Raw genomic sequence first — 19,257 nt, 5'->3', positions numbered from 1 at the left:
CTCAGCCCTGAGCGAGTGCACACCTGACTCTGCTCCCTGCTCTGTCACCCCTGTCCTCTAACACGATGGGGGGGGGGTGAGGGTCAAGGGCCCCTTCCCAGAGATGACGGTCCCTGGGGTCAAGTCAACCCGCAGAGGGGAGTCGCAGCCCCTGGGCCCTGGCACTGGCGCGCTCGGCACCTTTGCTCCCACCTCCAGGCAACTCCTTGTTCCTGCAGCAAAATAACCTGCAGATGAAGGGCAGAGGGCACTGGTGCCCATGCGCTGCTGCTCATACAGCACAGATGCTGGAAAGGGTCCAAGTGTCCAGCCACAGGGATGCGGGGTCAGCGCATCCCTGCCGCGAAACGCTGGCCAGGCCCGAGACGGGCAGGTGTCCGGGACAGTGACGTGAGCCAAGGGGAGCTCAGAACATTAACCTTTACTTTAACTGACAGAACATCTGCTCGGCAAACACCACGCATCCCAACGAGAGGGGTCGCTGCCCCCGACCGGCCCTCCCCAGGCCCGCGAGCCTGTGCGGAAGCCTCAGACACAAAGGGCAAAGGCCACCCACTCCTCACTCGCCAGGCCCACAGACAGGCCTGGCCTTGTCACAGGACAGGTGGCGACAGGGAGAGCAGCAGCCTCCTGCCTGGAGCACGGCCTCCACTGCCCAGCCTGCCCGGGAGCCTGACTGCAAACTGCTGCTGCCTGAGCACAAGGACCCCCCACCCCCGACCTCCGACCTCATGCTCCTTTCTCAGAGGCTTCCTCCCATATGCGGAGTTGCCCGCCAAACCATTCAACAGGCCAGGGGGCCCAGCAGGTCTCAGTGCTTCTCGGCGACACCCCCGGGGGACCCTGGGGACATCCTTCTTCAGTAGGGAGCAAGCTCTGTGACGTGTGCTGCCAGGTGTCCACGCCTGCTCCCCTGGGGCACCGGCCAGCCTCCAGAGGGCAGCTCAGCCCAGGCTGCCCCCTGAAAGCTCCAGGAGCATCCTGGCTCCCCAGAAGGTGTCACCGGAGGCCTGGGCGTCGGGCCACTGCACCTGGAAAGCCAACAGCACGTCACAGTCGAGGCACCGCCTGCGGGCTCTGCCCTCAGGAAGAACCTGCCCCATGACACCCGCCCCAGGCCCCGATCCACTGGGGTCCATCCTCCAGACATCCCTGCCCCGCTGCACCTCTGCCCATTTTCTTCGCCCCAAAGGCACACGCTGAGGGACCAGGAGTTAGGAGGAAAAGCCTGTACCTCACAGGAGGCCTCACCTGGCTGGAAGGCAGGGGCTGGCTCAGCTCCACGGTGGGCAGGGGGCCGGCGAAGGCAGGCGGGGCCAGGGCCAGCTCTGGGGGGCTGGAAGAGGGATGGGTCAGGACAGGCTCCTTAGGGTCCCACCATCTACCCTGAGCAACAGGCCCTGAGAGCGCTCTGCCTGTCAGAAGCCCTTCCGGGGGCCGCGTGCTCGTCAGGAACAGCCCCCCTCCCGCAGGGCCCTCAGGTGCCCAGGGGGCTGGAGGGGCCTCGACCACACCTGGAGCAGGTGGCTCAGGTGGGCAGCGAGGACATTAGAGGGGCTCACAGTTGGAAGGTGGGGGCAGAGATGTGAAGGATGAGAAGGTCTCAAGAAGGGGCAGGCCGAGTGCAAAGGCATCAGGAGGCCCTTAGGACCAGAGCAGGGGGGCAGGGGTCAAGGGCAGCCACTCGGGACCACGGTCCTGCAGTTTCTTAGTCAGACCTCACCCGCCCGGGACCCTGGGCATCCCGTTCCTGGGTGTACACGCACCAGAGACACCAAGGCAAAAGTGCAGGCTGCCTGTGTCCCGAAGGACCCTAGCAGGCCAGAAACAGGAGCCCCCCCCAGTGCCCCCCAACAGGTGAGGACCAGGGCGCAGCAGTGAAGGGGAGGGCACTGCCCAGACACAGGAGGCTCGGGTCTTGACGAGGTCAGGCTGGACAAGGAGGCTGACTCCAGGAGCAGATGCTGTTGGAACGTCATGGAGATGACATTCTCAAAAGCACAGCTAAAGAAGGCAGAGCCCTGGTCCTGGGGTCGGGGGTGGAGGCGGGTGGGAACAGTCTCGGGGCCCAGGACCTGCAGCCTGGTTCTAGTTCGTGGGGATACGGAAGCCACGCTCAGAAACCTTTCATCTGCACCATCGAAACACGTGGCTTTCCCTTATGCCAACTGCACCCCAAGGAAGCTGTTGCTAAAGGAACCAGGCGGTCAGAGCAGAGCAGAGATGGGCTGAGCATCGAGGCCAGGGCTGAGTCGGCCGGTGGGGAGGCCTAGATGCAAGGAGAGGCCGAGGGGCTGCTCTGCCCACGCGCCTCCCAGCACAGATGGAAAAGTGAGTCCCCGGTGTGCACTGCAGCTTCACACCATCCGGCTGTTCCCACAAGGAACAGAGCCTGTGACTTGGGGAGCTGCTCCCTTCTCTCCCACGTCTCCCTGTAATTCCGCCCTCACTGGGCACACGGCCCCCAGCTGCCAGGTTACAGAGGCCCCAAACGCGGGGGGCCCAGTCCTGCAGCCCCCGTGGCACATTCCCTCCCCTGAGGACCCCGGCCTGCCTCGCCCTCCTCTGAGGCTGTCAGTGCAGCTGTCACGGCCCCCAGGGCCCCGGCCACAGCCTCAGCACTAGGCTGTCCTGTTGAAAACTGCACTTTGGATATAAAACCGGGGTCTTGATGTTGCTCAGAAACTAAAGCAGACTCTGTCCGGGGAACAAAAATGCCCGGAAGGGGCTGCCGAGGCCCTGGGCGACTGTGGGGAAGCGTTGAGGCCCCGGGCACCGTCCTCAGAACGGATGCCCCCACCTGCGCCCATGCTTCCAGGCGTTCTCCTGTCTGAGGGAAAAACTACCACCTTCTTTTGGCAGGTGGAGGGGTGTTGCAGTTTCCAGAAAACCCTAGGAGAGGACGCGAACCACACAGCTGGGTGCGGAGAATCCACCGACCATACACGACCCCTCCGTGCCCAAGGAAGCGGCACCTGCCCGGCTCTGCAGCTTACCTCTGGGTGAGCAGGAAGCCGCTCGCCTGCAATGGGGGCTGTGTCACCAGGAAGCCATCTGGCTGCCCTCCTGCCTGGCCACCGTGGGTGCCAGGGCCCTCCTCTTGGCCTGCATTCGTGGGGCTGCCGCTGGGAGGCTCAGCGAATCCTGCACAGGAGGAAGGCCACAGCCAGTGCTGGGAGAAGGGACCAGGGCCCGTGTGGCACAACCCAGACCGTGGAGAGGCCACGGGCAGCCTTCAGCCCAGGGTCTCAGCTCCCTCCCTGAGCAAAGAACAGCCACCACCGTTGATCTCAGTGGCCTCTCCAGGCTTCCAAAGACCCACCTGGTCAACCTCCGCAGACATCACATCTGCGCTGTCACCGTGGACCCGTGCCCAGGGCCCAGCCTCCAGATCTGCCCACCCCGCTGCCATCCCGAGGACAGACCCCGGGGTCACTTCCTGAGTGGCTGCCCTGTGGTTCACTTGAGGCTGTGGCCCCCGCTCCGGGCAGTCCCCCCCTCCGCCCCCGCCTTGGCCTGGGGTTTCAGCAGGACCTCACCGGCCTGTGACGTGTCCCTTCCTTACCTCGCCCTTTCTGTCTACTTAACACCTTTCAGAAAATCTCTTGGTGCCTTTCTCTCTCAAAGGCAAGTCCCTGTGGACGTGACCAGTCCCGGGGCGACCGACATTCGGGAGCAAAATGAACTAAGAGGGAAGGTCCGCTTCTGCCCTAAGTCCATCCCGGGGGAGCACTGGCAGGAGTCCCTGACTCAGACCCCACACAACAGCCTCCCTCCTGTCTGCCGGCCGCCCATCCTCCCTAAGCGAGTGCATCACCATTCCACCTCCACTCTCTGCCGCTTCCTCTTTCCCGCAGAACTTACAAGGGCCTCTGAGCTCCATGAAATGGGGGTACTCTGAACACTTCTAGGTCAATGGTTCTACCCTCTCCCTCTAAGAGAAGAGACATCCAGACGCCAAGCCCAGAACAAAGGGCACGTCCTGGGAAGGGGACGTAGCAGGTGGGAGGCGTCCACCTTCTGCAGACACAGGGCACAGGTCCCACGGTGCTGGGGTGTCTGAAGGGAAGCGGGGCGTTGGTGGGGGCCAAGGACCCTGAGGAGCTCCCTGGGACAGAAGGAAAGCCAGGTGGCATCCTGGGTTCAGGCGGTGAGCTGGGAGCTCGCCCATCCCCAGAGGACAGCGCCCTCCCGTGTGCTGGACACGCTGTGGAGACCAGCTCCCTCATCCCAGCCTGAGGGTGGTCACTGCCCCCCTGGCTCAGCCTCATGAGTAAGAAGGACAAGCAAAGGGGAGTCTTGGGAAGGAAAGACAGAAAAGCTGCCTCACCCAAATGATTCTCTAGGCTCTCCCTGTTTCAGGCTCCTTCTCCTCCATGATCATTCCATGAGCCCAACATTCCCTCCCATCAAGCCACAAAGTGTATTTCCTGAAATTGCTAATTCGGATCCTCAGAGAAACACAAGATATCAGACCTATAAAAACTAACAGGATGTAAGAAGAAAGGAAATCAGATATGAGAAGAGACAGCTTGGAGTTCTCTTAATATAAACAACAAAATAAATCATCACGAAGTTCCCTTGTGGTGCAGTGGTTTAAGGATTCTGCCTTGTCCCTGCAGCAGCTCTGGTAGCAGCTATGACGCAGCCTTGATCCCTGGCCCAGGAACTTCCACGTGCTGCAGAAGTAGCCAACAAAAGAAAAGAAAAGATCAGAAGACGGATTTTCAGACAAAAGCACATACAAGAAGAAAAAGTATCTTTTGAAAGGCAAGCATCTGGGGAGACTGGTTCAGGATTTCCAACATCCAAGTAACATCTGTGCTCTAAAGAGAGAACTGCAGGCAGGAAATGATCAAAGAATAATCCAAAAAATGCCCAGAGCTTAAAGAAGAACTTGTTCTCTGGTTCCTTAAGTTGAAAGGCTTAACAACAAAGTGAATGCAAAAGACTCGGACCTACGGTCATCCTTGTGCAAGTGCAGAAACACCAAGACTTAAAAAGCAAAGAGCTCCAAGAAAGGAAAAGTACATAAACATCAGAAGGACATTCTTACTTGAAAGGTCAACACTGAACGCTGCAATGGTACCTTGCTTAGAATTTTCTAAGGGAAAAAGTTAAACTCAGAATTCTGTCCCTGACAAGCTGTTAATCAAATGTGAGGCAGATGAAAGACAATGTCAGGAGATGCCTGGAAGCAGAAAATTTACCTCGAAGGCACCGTTTCTTGGAAAGTTAACGGAAGACTTTCTCTAACACAAGGAGAGTCAAGACCGAAAGAACAAGACCTGCCACTCAGGAAACACTGAGGCAAACCCAGGGAAGCAATGCAAGGAGGGCCCTGGGAGGACGGCTCCACCCAGGCCTAGGGGGCAGCACTCGGATGGGAACAGGGAGGGCGGCTCCCAGCAGCCAGTCTTCAGAGGCATCCCCTGAAACACTGGCAGAAGCTCAGGACTTCTGCAAAAGCAGGCAACATAAGGGAAAAGAAGACAACGAGAAACTCCAGGACAACGTATATAACCACAGAAGACTAAGAAATTTAGGGGACAAGCTGGGGTGTCACAAGATTCCATGGTGCTTGGTGGGCAAAATACATACGTCAATGCATACCCTTTAAAGGAATTTATAGCTACAATTAGAACTAAGAAGAAAGTAGGACAAGAGCGGAGGAGCAGTAGGGGTCTGAGCTGCTCTGCCCTCCTCTGTTGCAGCAGATGGGGACAAGGTAGTTATGGGGACTGGCGTGCAGAGTGAAGGGGGTGGCAGCCAATTGGCTGCATTTTAACTCTTTCCTCAATACCTTTTTTTTTTTTTTCTTGGTCACGTGCACATTTTCTTTTGCAAACAAAAATAAATGAGAAATTTCTGGGCTGTTTGTGGGAAGAGCCTCTGTTGCAGCTGTACCAGTTTAGGGTCTAATCAAAGACACGAGAGTCAAGCGGAAAGTCCTGGCCCTTGAGACACAAACAGGTGCAGCATTTGACAGAGAGACACGAGGTCTGTGTGGAATGACCCACCCGTGGGGCTGGGCTCACCCAGAGCGGCAGGAGTGGCCACAGCAGCGTCAGGAGGGTGTGTGGTGAAGTTCAGCCCGGGATCGTGGACCAGCTGCCCGGTCTGGAAGGAAACTTCCTTGGAGGACACCAGTGCGAGGGACATCAGCCAGGACTCGGGGGCGGCCAGGGAGGGGTCCAGCACGTCACTGCCCGCAGCCAGAGGGCAGAGTCCAAGGCCAGGGCAGACAGGGGGGACAGCGGCCAGATGGAAGCCAGGCCCCTCCGGGTACATCTCACCAGGCTGCAGAGACCTGGAAACACAGCGAAACACCATCCCCCGGTGGGCAGAGGTCCCTCCTGCTGCAGGCTGAGGTCGGGGGCCTGGGAGGAGACTCCAGCCCACTTCAGGAATTTGGGCTCCCGACTCAACTCAGCCACCGATGGCCGTGGAGTCCACCAGAGGCCCAGTCGCACTGCCTTCACAGTGCTCCCAGGGGTTGCTAGGGTTCCAAGGACACAAACATACAACTGCTGCAAACCTGAGACACTACCAGTTTCTTTCCAAGGGCCTTCAATGAAGCACTGCTGCACAGCACTGGAAGCTAAATGTGAGTAAGAAGAGCCTAACCGTTGAGTGAATAGATGAGGTGGACTTAAAGGAATATCAGGCAGTAGTTTATAATCTAAAGAATGACCATCGACAGGAGTTCCCATGGGGGCTCAGTGGTAACGAGGCCAACTAAGATCCATGAGGATGCAGGTTTGATCCCTGGCCTCACTCAGCAGGTTAAGGTCAGGGTACTGCTGTGAGCTGTGGTGGAGGTCGCAGACAGGGGTCTGATCCTGCATTGTTGTGGCTGTGGCATAGGCAGGCAGCTGTAGCTAGAATTCAACCCCTAGCCTGGGGACCTTCATGTGCCACAGGTGCAGCCATAAACAAAGACAAAACAAAATTTAAAATCGTCATAAGAAAGAATGACTATTCCACAAATGCTCACTGGTCTCAGATGGTGCTCCTGACCACCGGTTAATAACTGCCCACCCCCATAATCTGTGCCACAACCTGCATGGCAGGCCCGATCACTCTCCCATGACACAGATGAGAAAAATCACGACGCCAAGACATCATGGAACCTGCCTGAGGTCACAACTGGCAGTGACGGCCTGGATGTGAAGTGCCAGCCCAGGCAGTGTCATGAGAGGTGTTGATGACATAAGGGTAAATGGAAGAGGGGGGCACAGCTGGATGGTTCCACTGACGGTTGCTCTGACGGCTGGTGCTGCTGGCGGCCCTCACCCTCCTCGTCCTCAGGGCAGTTGGTACAGCATGCTGGGAGGAGCAACAGGCTGAGGGAGAGGGCCTGGACAGTGCCTGATCCGCAGTAGGAACTCACGAAACATGGCTAAGCCTAACTCAATGAAATACCAACCACACCAAAAGCTAGAGAGAAACCATGAGGTCGGCAGGTTTGCCTTTAGGAGGCCGGTCTGCGTGGTTTTCTTCCTTTCTGCTGGGTCGTTGCCCCATTCTCCAAGATGGCTTCACAGTCAGGCTGCGAGTCAGGCTCCAGGGAGCAAGTGTGGGGTCCCTGACCTGGGCGCCTTGCCGGTCACTGCTGTCTCTGCTCTCAGCCATCACTGACCTGGTCCCAGTGCCTGGTCGGCAGGCATTCCCACACCCACTCCAGGCCTGGCTGCCCCTGAGGATGGGGAGCGGACCAGGGAGATGGTCCCATGGCCTAGGTGGATGGCCGTACCTGGGGGCCAGTGACATTGGCACAGCCTCCTCTCTGGAGAAATCTGGGCTCAGGGCCAGCGGCTTCCATGGCTCTTGAGGGGTCTGCTGGGTCTGGACAGGCCCACTTTCCTCAGGTGGTGCTGCTGCAAGCCGGAGAGACAGGAGGGGAGGCTGGGGGATGCTCCAAGTGGCAGCCTCCTGCCCAGCAGGTTAGGAGCAGCCAGCCTCCTGGGAAAGGGCGCCACCCAGTGTGCTTTGGGCTTTGATCTGTCTCTGTCTGAACAGCAACCGGTAATTACCAACCCACCACACCTTGAATTCTGGTGCTCAGCTCACTGTGCACTGACCCCTGGCCCTGGTCACAGAGTACCTGCTAACCGCAAATCCCTGCTGCAGCCCCACCTGGGCTTAGCCTCAGCTTCAGGGACCTCGCTTCCCACAGGGTGAAGTCCTGAGTTTGCAGACTGGGGAGTGGGGTGGAGGCTGGGGGGCGGTGAGTGGTTCTGTGACCGGTGACCCTACCTGGGCCTGGCCCTAGACACAGGCTTAGTGCGAGGGGCCACTCACCTGAGCCCTGAGGCCTGTCCAAGCTCCCACGGCCAAGGTGGGGGTGGTCTGCAGGCTGGGAACCCGCCTCCCTCGCCCTCGGGTCCTTGGCTGCTTCCTGCGCCGGCGCCCCGCGCTGCGCAAGGGCCCTCTGGCGCCGCCGGTAGTTGGCAAACCAGTTGTAGACCTGCTCGGTGGTCAAGCGCGTCTCCAAGGCCAGGTCCTCCTGCCCCGAAACAACGCGCCGCTAGCCCAGCCCGCTCCTGAGCCAGGACCTACACACCAGGCGGCCCAGACACCAAGCCCCATTCCTCCCTCACGCCGCCGCCCCGCCTTCGACCATCCAGAGACGGAGCCGCGGGCAGGGCTGCCGAGCAGGACCTTCCCCGAGGCTCTGTCAAGACACTGCCCGCCTGCCCGGGTTGAGAGAGCACCGGCCACGCCTGGCCCGCGACCAGACACCTGTCCCTCCTCAGCGGCCTGATCCCAGCCACTGCCACCTGCCACAGCAGGGCCCTCTGGGAGGGCCCAGCTGATTGGAAGCGTAAAGAGAAGGGGCGGGGCTATCACCGGGAGCGTCCAGCTGATTGGACGGGGAGGGCAGAAGCTGGGCGGTCAAAGGGAGAGTCCAGGCGACTGGACCAAAAGAGAAGGAGCGGGGCGATCACTGGAGAATCCAACTGATTCGACCGACCGGAGCGACGTGAGCACGGGGGCTTTCTGAGCTGTAGTCCTCTCAGTCCTATGCCCTCTGCCTACTCCCAGGGAGATCACCCTTCATGCTGCCTGCTGGAGCCCTGGAGGCAGTGAGGGCTCAGTGGGTATCGCTTGAAGCCGCAGTGGATGACACACTATTAAGATCCCCATGAGGAAACCAAACCACCCATGTGTGCAGGCTGGACGTTCGGGGGCCGCCAGCCAAGGAGCACGGTCCCCACAGAGTTCAGGAGAGGGAGAGACGACCAGCGCCCCGCAGACGGGCCACCAGGGAGGTGGGGAGGTGTGGCAAAGGGTGCAGGTCAGGCCTCTAAGCCTGATGGTGTCAAATAGGGGCGTTCCCCCAAGAGTGGGAGTCCCCCAAGGGTGCATGTCCCAGAAGGGTGGGTGTGCCCCAAGGACAGGGAGGGTCAGCCAAGGGGAGAGTTGCCTGGCCTGGCTAAACTCTGTTCTCACCCGCTCAGCCTTGCTGGGGTTGGTGCTCACGCCCGAGGCAAAGTCCTGCAGCTTCTGGCGAACTTCTCTGGGGAAGTTGCGGCTCTTGAGGCCCTCAGGGCAGAGGGAGGCGGGAGGGGGGTTCCTGGATGGGGACAGGGAGGAGGTGGTTACAGACCCCCTTCTTCTGGATGCACCTCTTGTGCCCCCTTGCTCTCCTCTCACTGGCCACCCTGCTCCACGCTCGGTGCTGTGCTCCTTGGGTCTGTCCCCTGAACAGGGCAGGAGCCGGTGTTGCCCCGGCCCACCCTCCACACTCCCCTGGGGTTTCCAGTGCCACTCACTGTCCAGTGCCCGTGACTGCTGAACCTGGACGATGAGGGTATTGAGGCTGGTTATGCTAGTCTCTTTACCGGGTGCATACTGGTATTTTTCCAAAAGAAAAGGTGACATTAAAAAAAAAAAAAAAAAAAAGCACCTATCTGTACAAGATCTGATATCCAAAGGCCCTCTGAACGAATCCCCATGAACTTAAAAAACGTACCTCACACATCCCAGTGGAGCTGGATCCCCCCACTCCCGGCATCTTCCCCCAGCCTGTCCTCTGCCTCCCAGTGAGTGACCAACGCATTTCAGCCAATCAGGCCAAGAGCCCTAGAGCCTAGCTTTAATCTCTTCACCTCCAACACATCCACGCTGCCAGCAAGTCCTCCAAAATCTATCCTGACACAACCATTTCTCAGGCCACGGCCACTCCCAGGAACTCCAAGAACCTCCTGCCTCTGCTCCTGCACTGACCATCTGCTCTAATGCCAACGTCACCCTCCTTATGCCCGGACAACATTGTCCCCGAGCTCAGGCCTCTGCAAGGCTCCTCGGGCCTGTGCGGCAGCCCCCACCACACCAATGGCCAATGCCCACTACTGAGCGCGTCTGTCCACACTCCTTTCCCTGTATTATGGGATCTGCTTGGTTTCCTGGTCTACTGTTCATTGTCCACACCCTCGGGCAGCTCTGCGAGAGCAGGGACCCAGGGCCTGTGGCAGCACCCAGCACCCAGGGGCCTCTTCACAAGCACTGTAGGCTGGTCCCCACAGCATTGTCTCTGCTGCCCCTGCCTCTGGTGGCTCTCAGAAGCCCCAGGGGAGGATGTGCTGCATCCCTGAAGACCTCAAGGGGGGGCAAGTGCCAGGTCTGAGGATAGCCTGGCAGGCACCGTGAGAAGAAATCTGTCCTACCCAAAAGGAATCCTTCTCTTCTTCCACCAGCCAGGCCCCTGGCTCAGCAGTCAGTCACTTGGGCTGTCGGGAGCCCAGAGTCAGGCCTGTAGCCCTTCCCCTTGGGGAACACCCAAGATCAAGAACAAAAGGTCTCGTGGGAGTTCCCGCTGTGGCTCAGCAGGTTACAAACCTGACTAGTATCCACGAGGATGTGGGTTCAAACCCTGGCAGGTCTGAACCCGCATCCTCATGGATACTAAGGATATGGCCTCCCCACAAGGTTGCAGATGTGGCTTGGATCTAGGGTTGCTGTGGCTGTGGTGTAGGCCTGCAGCGGGAGCTCTGATTTGACCCCTAGCCTGGGAGCTTCCATGTGCCAAGGGGGCAGCCCTAACAAGCAAGCAAACGGAAAAAAAATCCTGCCTCTGCATCTCTCTAACAAGTAACCTTGGCCAAGCAACTGCCCTTCCTGTACCTCGTGGTCATCCGAGAATGGTGAAGGTGGTACTGATAACAACTAGGAGCTCGAGTGTTTACTTCGTGCTGCTAATGGCCTGGTGGCGATTATTATTAACATCGCTCAGCAGCTGTCCTGTGCCAGACAAACTTCTAAGCACCTCAGTACCTCATGGGGTGCGGGTGGCACCTTCCTCTTTATCTTTTCTTTAAAAGGTCCCTCAGCCCTGAGGGGTTGTGCTGGGATCAGGCCCGGCCTCCAGGGCACCCCTCCCCCTGGTGGAGAGCGAGGGCAGGGTGCCTGCCCTCTGACTCCCTCCCTGCAGGTCCTGGCTCTTGGGCACCGGCTCCTGGGAAGACAGCCTGTCCTTGCCCTGCAGGCACAGGCACAGGCACAGGGGGGCACGTGGAGCCAGCCGGCCGAGCAGGTGGCGGTGCAGCTCGGGGTCCCGCCCTGGTCGACCTGGAGCCCGTGACCCTCTGACATCACTGCTCACCCGCCTTCTCCTCTCCTGACCTCCCGCCTCTACTGTCTTCAGCCTGTCTGTGGGCTGGATGGCCAGGCCCTGGGGAGGTCCGTACCTCTTCCTGCAGCGGAACTTCTGCACCGGTGTTAGCTCAGCCACACCGAGCCTCTTCATGAGCAGCTGGTAGTGGATGTCGTTCCAGAGCCGCACCAGCTCAGCGCTGCCCCCAGGCACCCGGCACCCCTGAGGACAAGAGCTGGCTGAGCCCAGAGGCCTGGCTCCAGTCCCCTGGGCCGCGTACCACACGGACCACGAGGGGGTGCAGCTCCCTGTCACACCCCAGAGGTGGGGAGCTCAGGTCAGTGACCCGCCCATGGCCACCGCACACAAGAGGCTGGGCAGAAGTGCAGGGCAGGTGTGCAGCCAAAGGCTTGACCCCCACCCCGCCCCTTGCTGGAAGACCCTTCCCTCCCACCAGCCCCATGGGCCCTGGGGCTTAGTGAGCACATTTCTGAGCCCAAGGGATAAGGGCTCCCCGTCTGTGCCAGTGACAGCTACAAGCCAGCGTGAGGTGGGCACATAAGCAGACTCTGGACACGGCCAAGGACACGGGGTGCGGGCCAGCCTCCAATGCAGCCCCTGTGGCCAGGGTGTAGTTCTCACCTTTCACCCCAGTGTTCTCAGGCCCATCCCGGCGAGGGAGGTGCAAGAATCCTTTAGCTTTCTCTTCAAGTGTCAGAAAAGCCCATTTGCCCATTTTCCTGGGCAGAGGCCACAGGTCCCGCCAGGAGGCAGGCAGGGTCCTAGGACACAACCACCAGGGAACCCGGGGGACAAGGGGGACCTTCCCACCGCAGGAGTGGCCCTTGGCAGGAAACGTCCTTTCCTTTCATCCCTCTCAGGTCTCAGAACACATCCCCCTTCAGAGGCATTTCTGGAGCATCCTGACTGAGAGATGGGAGATGTTCATCACCCACGTCATGCACACATTTTGCCACTGGCTCTCCTCCCAGCAGCTGTTACAGCGCCGTGTGCTCACCTTTCATTCCCCCATCTTGGAACCCTGAGCCCCCTGAAGTCCCAGGTGTTCTCTTGGGTGTGGGGGATCCTCTAATGAGCAGGACTCAGGCACCCCCACCCCTGGCACCTGCAGTGCCGGAGGGGAGCCTGACAGAACCCAGATGGACCAATAAATTGGTTTTTCTCATTATGAACGGGGGAAGAGGCCACCCCCGAGAACAAAGGAGGCACTGGCTAGACGGGGTGACACTGGCACAGAAACCAGATGGGTAGGAAGGCACTAGCTACCCCAAGAGCAGGCTCTAGCCTCGGGCAGATGGAATGGCTTGTGCAAAGGGCAAAAGACAAAGCTCTGCGGTGTCCACAGGGCTTGGGGGAGGGAGGGACACAGAACTGGGAAGAATTGAGTATCTTGAAGGTCAACGCGTAGTGAATGATGCATGGACTGTAACATGGAGTGTAAAGGGGAAGCCAGGCCCCCAGACCTCTTCCTGAAGTCCTCTGAGCCAGATGTATTTTGGAATTCAGAATTTCTCAGGTTTTAGGTAGTAACCCAGGCGTTGCTACCTCACTTGACCCTACCCCAGTGTCATCTGAGGCAAGTAACATCCTGTATTTAGGTATCGCATGACATTAAGTGGATAAATAAAGACCCCAAACAGCTTCACACCAATGCGACTCAGGCTTTGATGCCAAGTGAGTTGAGGTTCAAGGTGCCACCAGAGGAGTGACAAAGATACTTGTGGTTTCAGAGATCCTGAATGCAGACCCCCAGATGAGGGACTGAGACCTTGGGTCTATCTGACTGTCTTGGCTAATTGAGACACCAACTCTCCAAGCCAGGACCACTATTCCAGGACCACTGGGAGGTAACAACGGGATAGTTTGCTCTTAGGTTACCAAATGACTTAGAACTTAGTGCCACGAGAGCTTGTCATCCCGGCTTGGTTTAGAGGCCCCCTTCCCAAGCCCTTGCTGACTTCTGGGCATCTCCATGGGGCTGGGGATGGTAGTGGCTGCTGCCCCTCTTTCCGCACCCCCTGAGCCCCAGTCCTACCTCCAGCAGCCGGCAGGCGGCCTGGTGCTGCTCCTGCTGGGCCAGCGCGCGGGCACATACCAGGGCCACGTCCGCGTGGTCCAGGAGGTACAGGCGGAGCTGGCTGTCCAGCACGGCTGAGACCAAAGGCTGCATCTGCTCGGGGTCGTCCTGGAGGTCCCGGCACAGCCTGCCTGCGAGGGTCACCAGCTCCGCCAAGGGCGGGCCAGCGCCCCCGCTGCCCCTCAGCAGCTGCAGGAAGCTCTGCATCCTTGGTCGGGTAGGTGCCCCCTGCAAACAAGAGGACAGTCAGGACCATGGCCCACACTGACCACGGGCTGACTGCCCATCAGTCCTCAGACCTACACGGCGGGGCCTCTCCTGCCACAGGTCCTCCTGCAAACGAGGAGAGAAGTGCCCGCCAGGGTCCCTTTTAGTCCCCAAACAATCCAGACCTTGGCTGTGCACCAAGACCCAGCTGGGTGATATTGCTACAAGAGTTCACCTCCGGCCTCAGGACCTTCCTGTCTGTTTCCCAGGGGACCCCATCTCCTCCCCTCTTGCACCCCCACACCCCACTTCTCACACACTCTGTTACTGAGTTCCTTTTGCTCCTTCCCTGGGCTCAGTGGTGCAGGGCCCCCTGAATTGGGGCGTCAGATTCCCCCAGCATCTGCCAGATGAAGGTCAAGGCCTCTCAGAGCAGGTGGGCAGATGACCTTTACACTCCTGGGAAGGGAGTCAAGGGGCCATTGGGGAAGGATCAGCAAAAATTTTTTTTTGGTCTTTTTTCCTTTTAGGGCTTCACCTGCAGCATATAGAGGTTCCTAGGCTAGGGGTCCAATTGGAGCTGTAGCCGCCGGCCTACACTAGAGCCACAGCAATGCCAGATCCGAGCTGAGTCTGCAACCTGTACTGCAGCTCACGGCAATGGCGGATCCTTAACCCACTGAGCGAGGCCAGGGATTGAACCTACAATCTCATGGTTCCTAGTTGGATTCGTTTCTACTGCGCCATGACAGTAACTCCCATTTTTTTTTTAATTTGGTTTTAACTATTTTAATTTTGGGAAAAAAAACCCATTTTTGAAAACCACAAAGATTTTAAGGTTGCCCTAATCCAACCAATTAATCAAAGAAGAAAGGGAAGGGAAGAAGGATAGAAAAAAGGAAGGAAGGATAGAAAGGCGGGAGAGAAGAACCTGCACAAAGAGATGAACACGGGCCCACCTTGCTGGCCCAGCACTCACAGCCCTGCAGCCAGGTGAGGACAGAGGCCGAGAGAGTCAAGATGACTTTTAAAGGCCAGAGGGTCAGGGTCCTGGCAGGCTGGCTTCTGTGTGCGGCAGAAGGGGGTGTGTTTTTTGGGGGAAGTTATGGTGTGGGGGCTGCCACTGACCTTTAAGCCCCAAAGCCCCCTCTGCTGCCTTCTATCCACTCTGCCCTCCCAGCCCCCACAAAAAACGAAGAGCTCCAGTGACCTGGATGGATGCTTTTGAATTTCTTTTGTACAAACTGTGTAAACAAAGACGAAGTTTTCACAGAAGAGAGGCGCCGCAGACACAGATCCTAGTCTCTGCGGGGCCCAGTGAAGTACCCGAAGTACCCGGGGAAGGAAGCGGCCCTAACTCGAGGCAGCACCTCCCCAGCCCAGGGCGTTCAGGCAGCTCGCGCGCGTGGTCACTTTGTCAGACATTAACCTTCAGACCTGTGTTCACAGCTGCCCATCCTTCCGTGGAACACACTCCTGGAAGCGAGGCTCAGGAGATGCTGCCAACTTGTTTTCCTCGCAGGGTATGAGGATCTGCAGAGAGTTCCTGTGCTCCTGGTGGAGGGTCTGGCCTGTTTCCAGCTCTTTCTGCCCTGCACCGCCTCCAGGACGCCCACCAAGGGCCATGCTCTTCTCTGTGCTGCCCCTTTCAGGCTTAGTGTCTTGTCACTTGTCTTGTCACCAATGTTAGTGTCTTGTCACCAGGTCCCGCCCCAGAGCCCTGCTTTCTTCCTGTCGTGATTAGCCGGAGACCCCTGACCTCCAATCCCTCGAGGGACCCCGGGTTTCCTCCAGCGCCCACTATCCTCCCAGATCCAGGAAGGGCGGGAAGGGGGCTAAGGGCCGCATTCACGAGGATAAGTCCTGGAGTTCTGGGAGGAAGCGGTTTCTGGGGGCACTCCAAACACTGAGGGGATGGAGCGGGCAGGGGGCTTTGCTGCACGTCCTGCTTGACACCCTCTGCCCGGCCGTGGCCCTGCGTCCCTGTAATTTTCGTGGTATCACGGGGTATTTGGTGCCCTGTGCCTGGTATCTTTCGTTTATCATGGCTCCGAGATAGCTCCCAGGCTGCCCACCCAGCACCCCCGACTCAATCACTCCGGCTCGGACGCCCCCATTCTCACCTCCTCCCAGATGCTCCCCAATTCACTCACCTTTACCTGGATACCCCTGGGACTCTCTCACTAGGCACAGGTCCAGCTCAGCCTTCCTTGCTTGGTGTGCTTGTGTTCCCCCAAGACCTCCTGGCAGGCAGCAGCGAATGCGATGAAGCTACAAAGTATCGAGGCCTCAGCCAATCCCTGCAAGGGCCCCACCCCACGACCTGGACCTGTGCCCCGCCACCCCTGGATTCCCTACATAGGTGGGGGTGTCTGGAGATCCGCCTGTGTTTATGGGGGTTCTCGTGGTTTTGGTTCTTTGTGAGTCAAGAGGTTCTGGGGGTCCGTGGAATCCAGGGATCTGGTCAAGAGTCCAGGGGGTGGAATGAGGGGAATTTGAGGCGCCATCAGGACTGGCTCTGCACGCCCTCAGGCCCCGGATGGAGTGGAGCTGGGATCCTGGGGGCCATGAGCTGTAGTGGAGAGGGCGCCACGACCCCCACCCCCTGCTGTAGGAGGAAGCTTTGACCCTGGAGTAACCCCACGCCATCGCCCTGGTGCACTGCAGAGTCAAAGCCCAGCTGGGGTCACAGCCTACGCGGCAAACACTCCAGGCCCTCATGTTGCTGGTCAAGATCCCCACACTCAGCCTGGCCCCTGGGAGAGGGGTGCCTTCAAGGAGAGGGCCTCTCCGCCGAGGACCCTGCAGATCCCATGCTGGGACGACCCCCAGCATCCTGGGCTCACAACTCTGCGCAAGGTGGAGAGGACTTCACAATCCTGGGGCCTAGAGGGCGGGTTCTCCTTCACCCTGGTCAGCTACGCAGGAGAAACTGCTGAGCTGCCATCGTCTTGGTGGGACGCTGACCTCATCCCACGCAGTTTAGCTGTATTACTTGTTTGGCACATCAAGCAGGGAAGAAGCTCTAGAGATGAGACCAGGAAGAGTTCAAGTTGGTTGGTTTTTGTTTTTTTGTTCTCCTTTGGCATTCAGAGTTTCCCTGGCCAGGGACTGACCCATGCCACAGCAGTGACAATGGCAAATCCTTAATCTACCAAGCCACCAGAGAACTCCCCAAATTGGTTTTAAAAGGCTGGTCAGGGTAAAAATTCTCTGACATCAAAGCTTATGCCTACACTCATGCAAAAGCCTTCGGCAGAAAGAGAAATATTTTGGCATTTGCTCCCATGAAAATCTAGAAACAATTCAAGAGTCTGGTGGAAGATTTGCTAAATAAATCCCACTTCAGAAGAGGCTGGGCTCCTGGAAGGCAATTAGGAGTTGTGCAGAGGAAGAACGCTTCCTGACCAGACTAGTGATCATGATACATTGTACAATAAAAACGACCTGTTACAAAGTGGTGGGATATGAGCCCATTTGAAAAGTACAGACATAAAATATATATGTCACATTGTTAAACACTAGTTGCCACCAGGCCACAGCATTATGACTTTGTCTCATTTTTCTATTCTGCTTTTCAATTTTTATAAAAAAGATAATCTCTGTTTTCTGCTTTTTAAGGTTCTTTTTCAAGAAGTGAAAGAAAAAACACAGACAGCAGGGCTGAGGGGAGCCATCTCCAGCCACCAAGTGTCCTAAGGCAGAAGCAACCCTGCCAGGGAAATTCGAGGATTGGGCAGCAAATCTTCCCACTGTGGGGATGCAGTCACAGGCCTTTCTTTGGGGCACCCTAAGTGCTCCATGAGAATATTCCCAATTTCTCTCTACCCACTAGCACAAATGAATCTAAAACATCAGCAGAACCCAAAATGTCTATATTCTTCAATTAAATGTAACTCAAATTTTATGATTCTAATTCATTGCTATAAAATCAGGTACTTTTTTGGGTTGCTAGGTAAGACGTGTACAAATACTGCCTTATTTGAGCCTCTCAAGGCTCCTTGAGCAAGAGTTATGTTCTCTTGTTACTGATAAGAAAATAAATAGGTCCACTGAATTTTATTTATTTATTTATTGTCTTTTTAGGGCCACATCCATGGCATATGGAGGTTCCCAGGCTAGGGGTCCAATCGGAGCTGTAGCCGGCAGCCTACGCCACAGCCACAGCCACATCAGATCTGAGCCGCGTCTCCAACCTACACCACAGCTCATGGCAATGCCAGATCCTTAATCCACTGAGTGAGGCCAGGGATTGAACCTGCAATCTCATGGTTCCTAGTTGGATTCGTTTCCTGCTGTGCCATGACGGGAACTCCAGGTCCAGTGAATTTTAAACCATTTTCCAGAGGCCCTCCACCAATAAGCACTGTCAGACACAAAAATATACACTCTTAACATAAGCATATAACAACTTTAAGTATTCTAATGAGGCAAATTGTTCATAAGATTCACTTGTAATAGAGGTCTGATCCTCCTACAAAAGGTAGGCCAAAATGTCATTGTAAGAAACTTTTGGCAGGAAAAAAAGCTTTGTGCAGGAAAGGATTCTCTGCACTAGGCACCCTTTTGTCTTGGTCACTAACCTTGAACCAGGCACCCCCATGTCCTAATCATCTCTGTCCCTAGCAAGTCTTTCACATCTTTTGATCACACAATACTTTGCCTAACTCGTTGGTTCTTCCCATAGATCAAAGTAGACATGAAGAATAAGTAATTAACAGATGACCAGGTCTCTTCCCTGGCTTCCTCTCCAATGATCTCTCAAACAGTGTCATCAAGGTGGCATCTACAGAAAGATCGGGAGGAGGCCACAAGGCTGCATGGGGGGGGGGGGCACAACAACCTGGCCCCACCCCCCTCAATGATTAACTGAGATGACTTCCCTGATTCCCTTTAAAAACTTTCATGGCCAAGCAGAATCTTGGGAGGGGGTTTGAGGGGCACGCAGAGTCTGCTATCTTTCTGGATTGGGGGCATGGGGATGGAAATCGTGCTTCCTGTCATCATCAGTGAGTATTGGTTTTGTGAGCTGTGAGCCGCAGGACCCATCTCAAAAACGTAATTATCCACAACCCACTGTACACAGAGGCTGCTTCTCTCCTGTTCCATGTGCTCTAATCTGAAATGCAGTCATTACTGCATGACACATTCTAAGGCATATTTCCCTGTTATTTCCTATTTTCTCTTCACTCTGGACCCAGACTACCTGGGGTGGATTTCCCTGCAACTACTTCAAAGCTGTTGGACTTTAGACAAGTTCCTGATGCTCTCTGTACCTTCTCTCTTCTTTGGTCAAGTTTATTACTTGTAATAACAGCACTTCTTCCCTCACTGAATTGAGATAATTAAATGT

At 56.9% G+C, this 19,257-nt stretch overlaps 1 protein-coding gene across 1 annotated transcript; it reads right to left on the bottom strand.

Annotated features, from left to right (window-relative positions):
• Positions 1-402: 402 nt before the first annotated feature.
• Positions 403-13,911, bottom strand: LOC125116691 (anomalous homeobox protein-like). Its single transcript, XM_047762149.1, has 9 exons — positions 13,656-13,911; positions 11,694-11,821; positions 9,457-9,580; positions 8,305-8,509; positions 7,757-7,877; positions 6,021-6,310; positions 2,997-3,144; positions 1,252-1,336; positions 403-1,031 (listed from the first exon to the last, which is right to left on the bottom strand). The coding sequence occupies exons 1-9, from the start codon at positions 13,902-13,904 to the stop codon at positions 945-947; spliced, it is 1,437 nt and encodes a 478-aa protein (XP_047618105.1). The 5' UTR covers positions 13,905-13,911; the 3' UTR covers positions 403-944.
• Positions 13,912-19,257: the final 5,346 nt, after the last annotated feature.

This window comes from Phacochoerus africanus, chromosome 15 (genome assembly GCF_016906955.1).
Source record: "Phacochoerus africanus isolate WHEZ1 chromosome 15, ROS_Pafr_v1, whole genome shotgun sequence".
NCBI lineage: Eukaryota > Metazoa > Chordata > Mammalia > Artiodactyla > Suidae > Phacochoerus > Phacochoerus africanus.
Note: the sequence above shows the minus strand (reverse complement) of the source record. Positions and strands in the feature narration are given on the sequence as shown.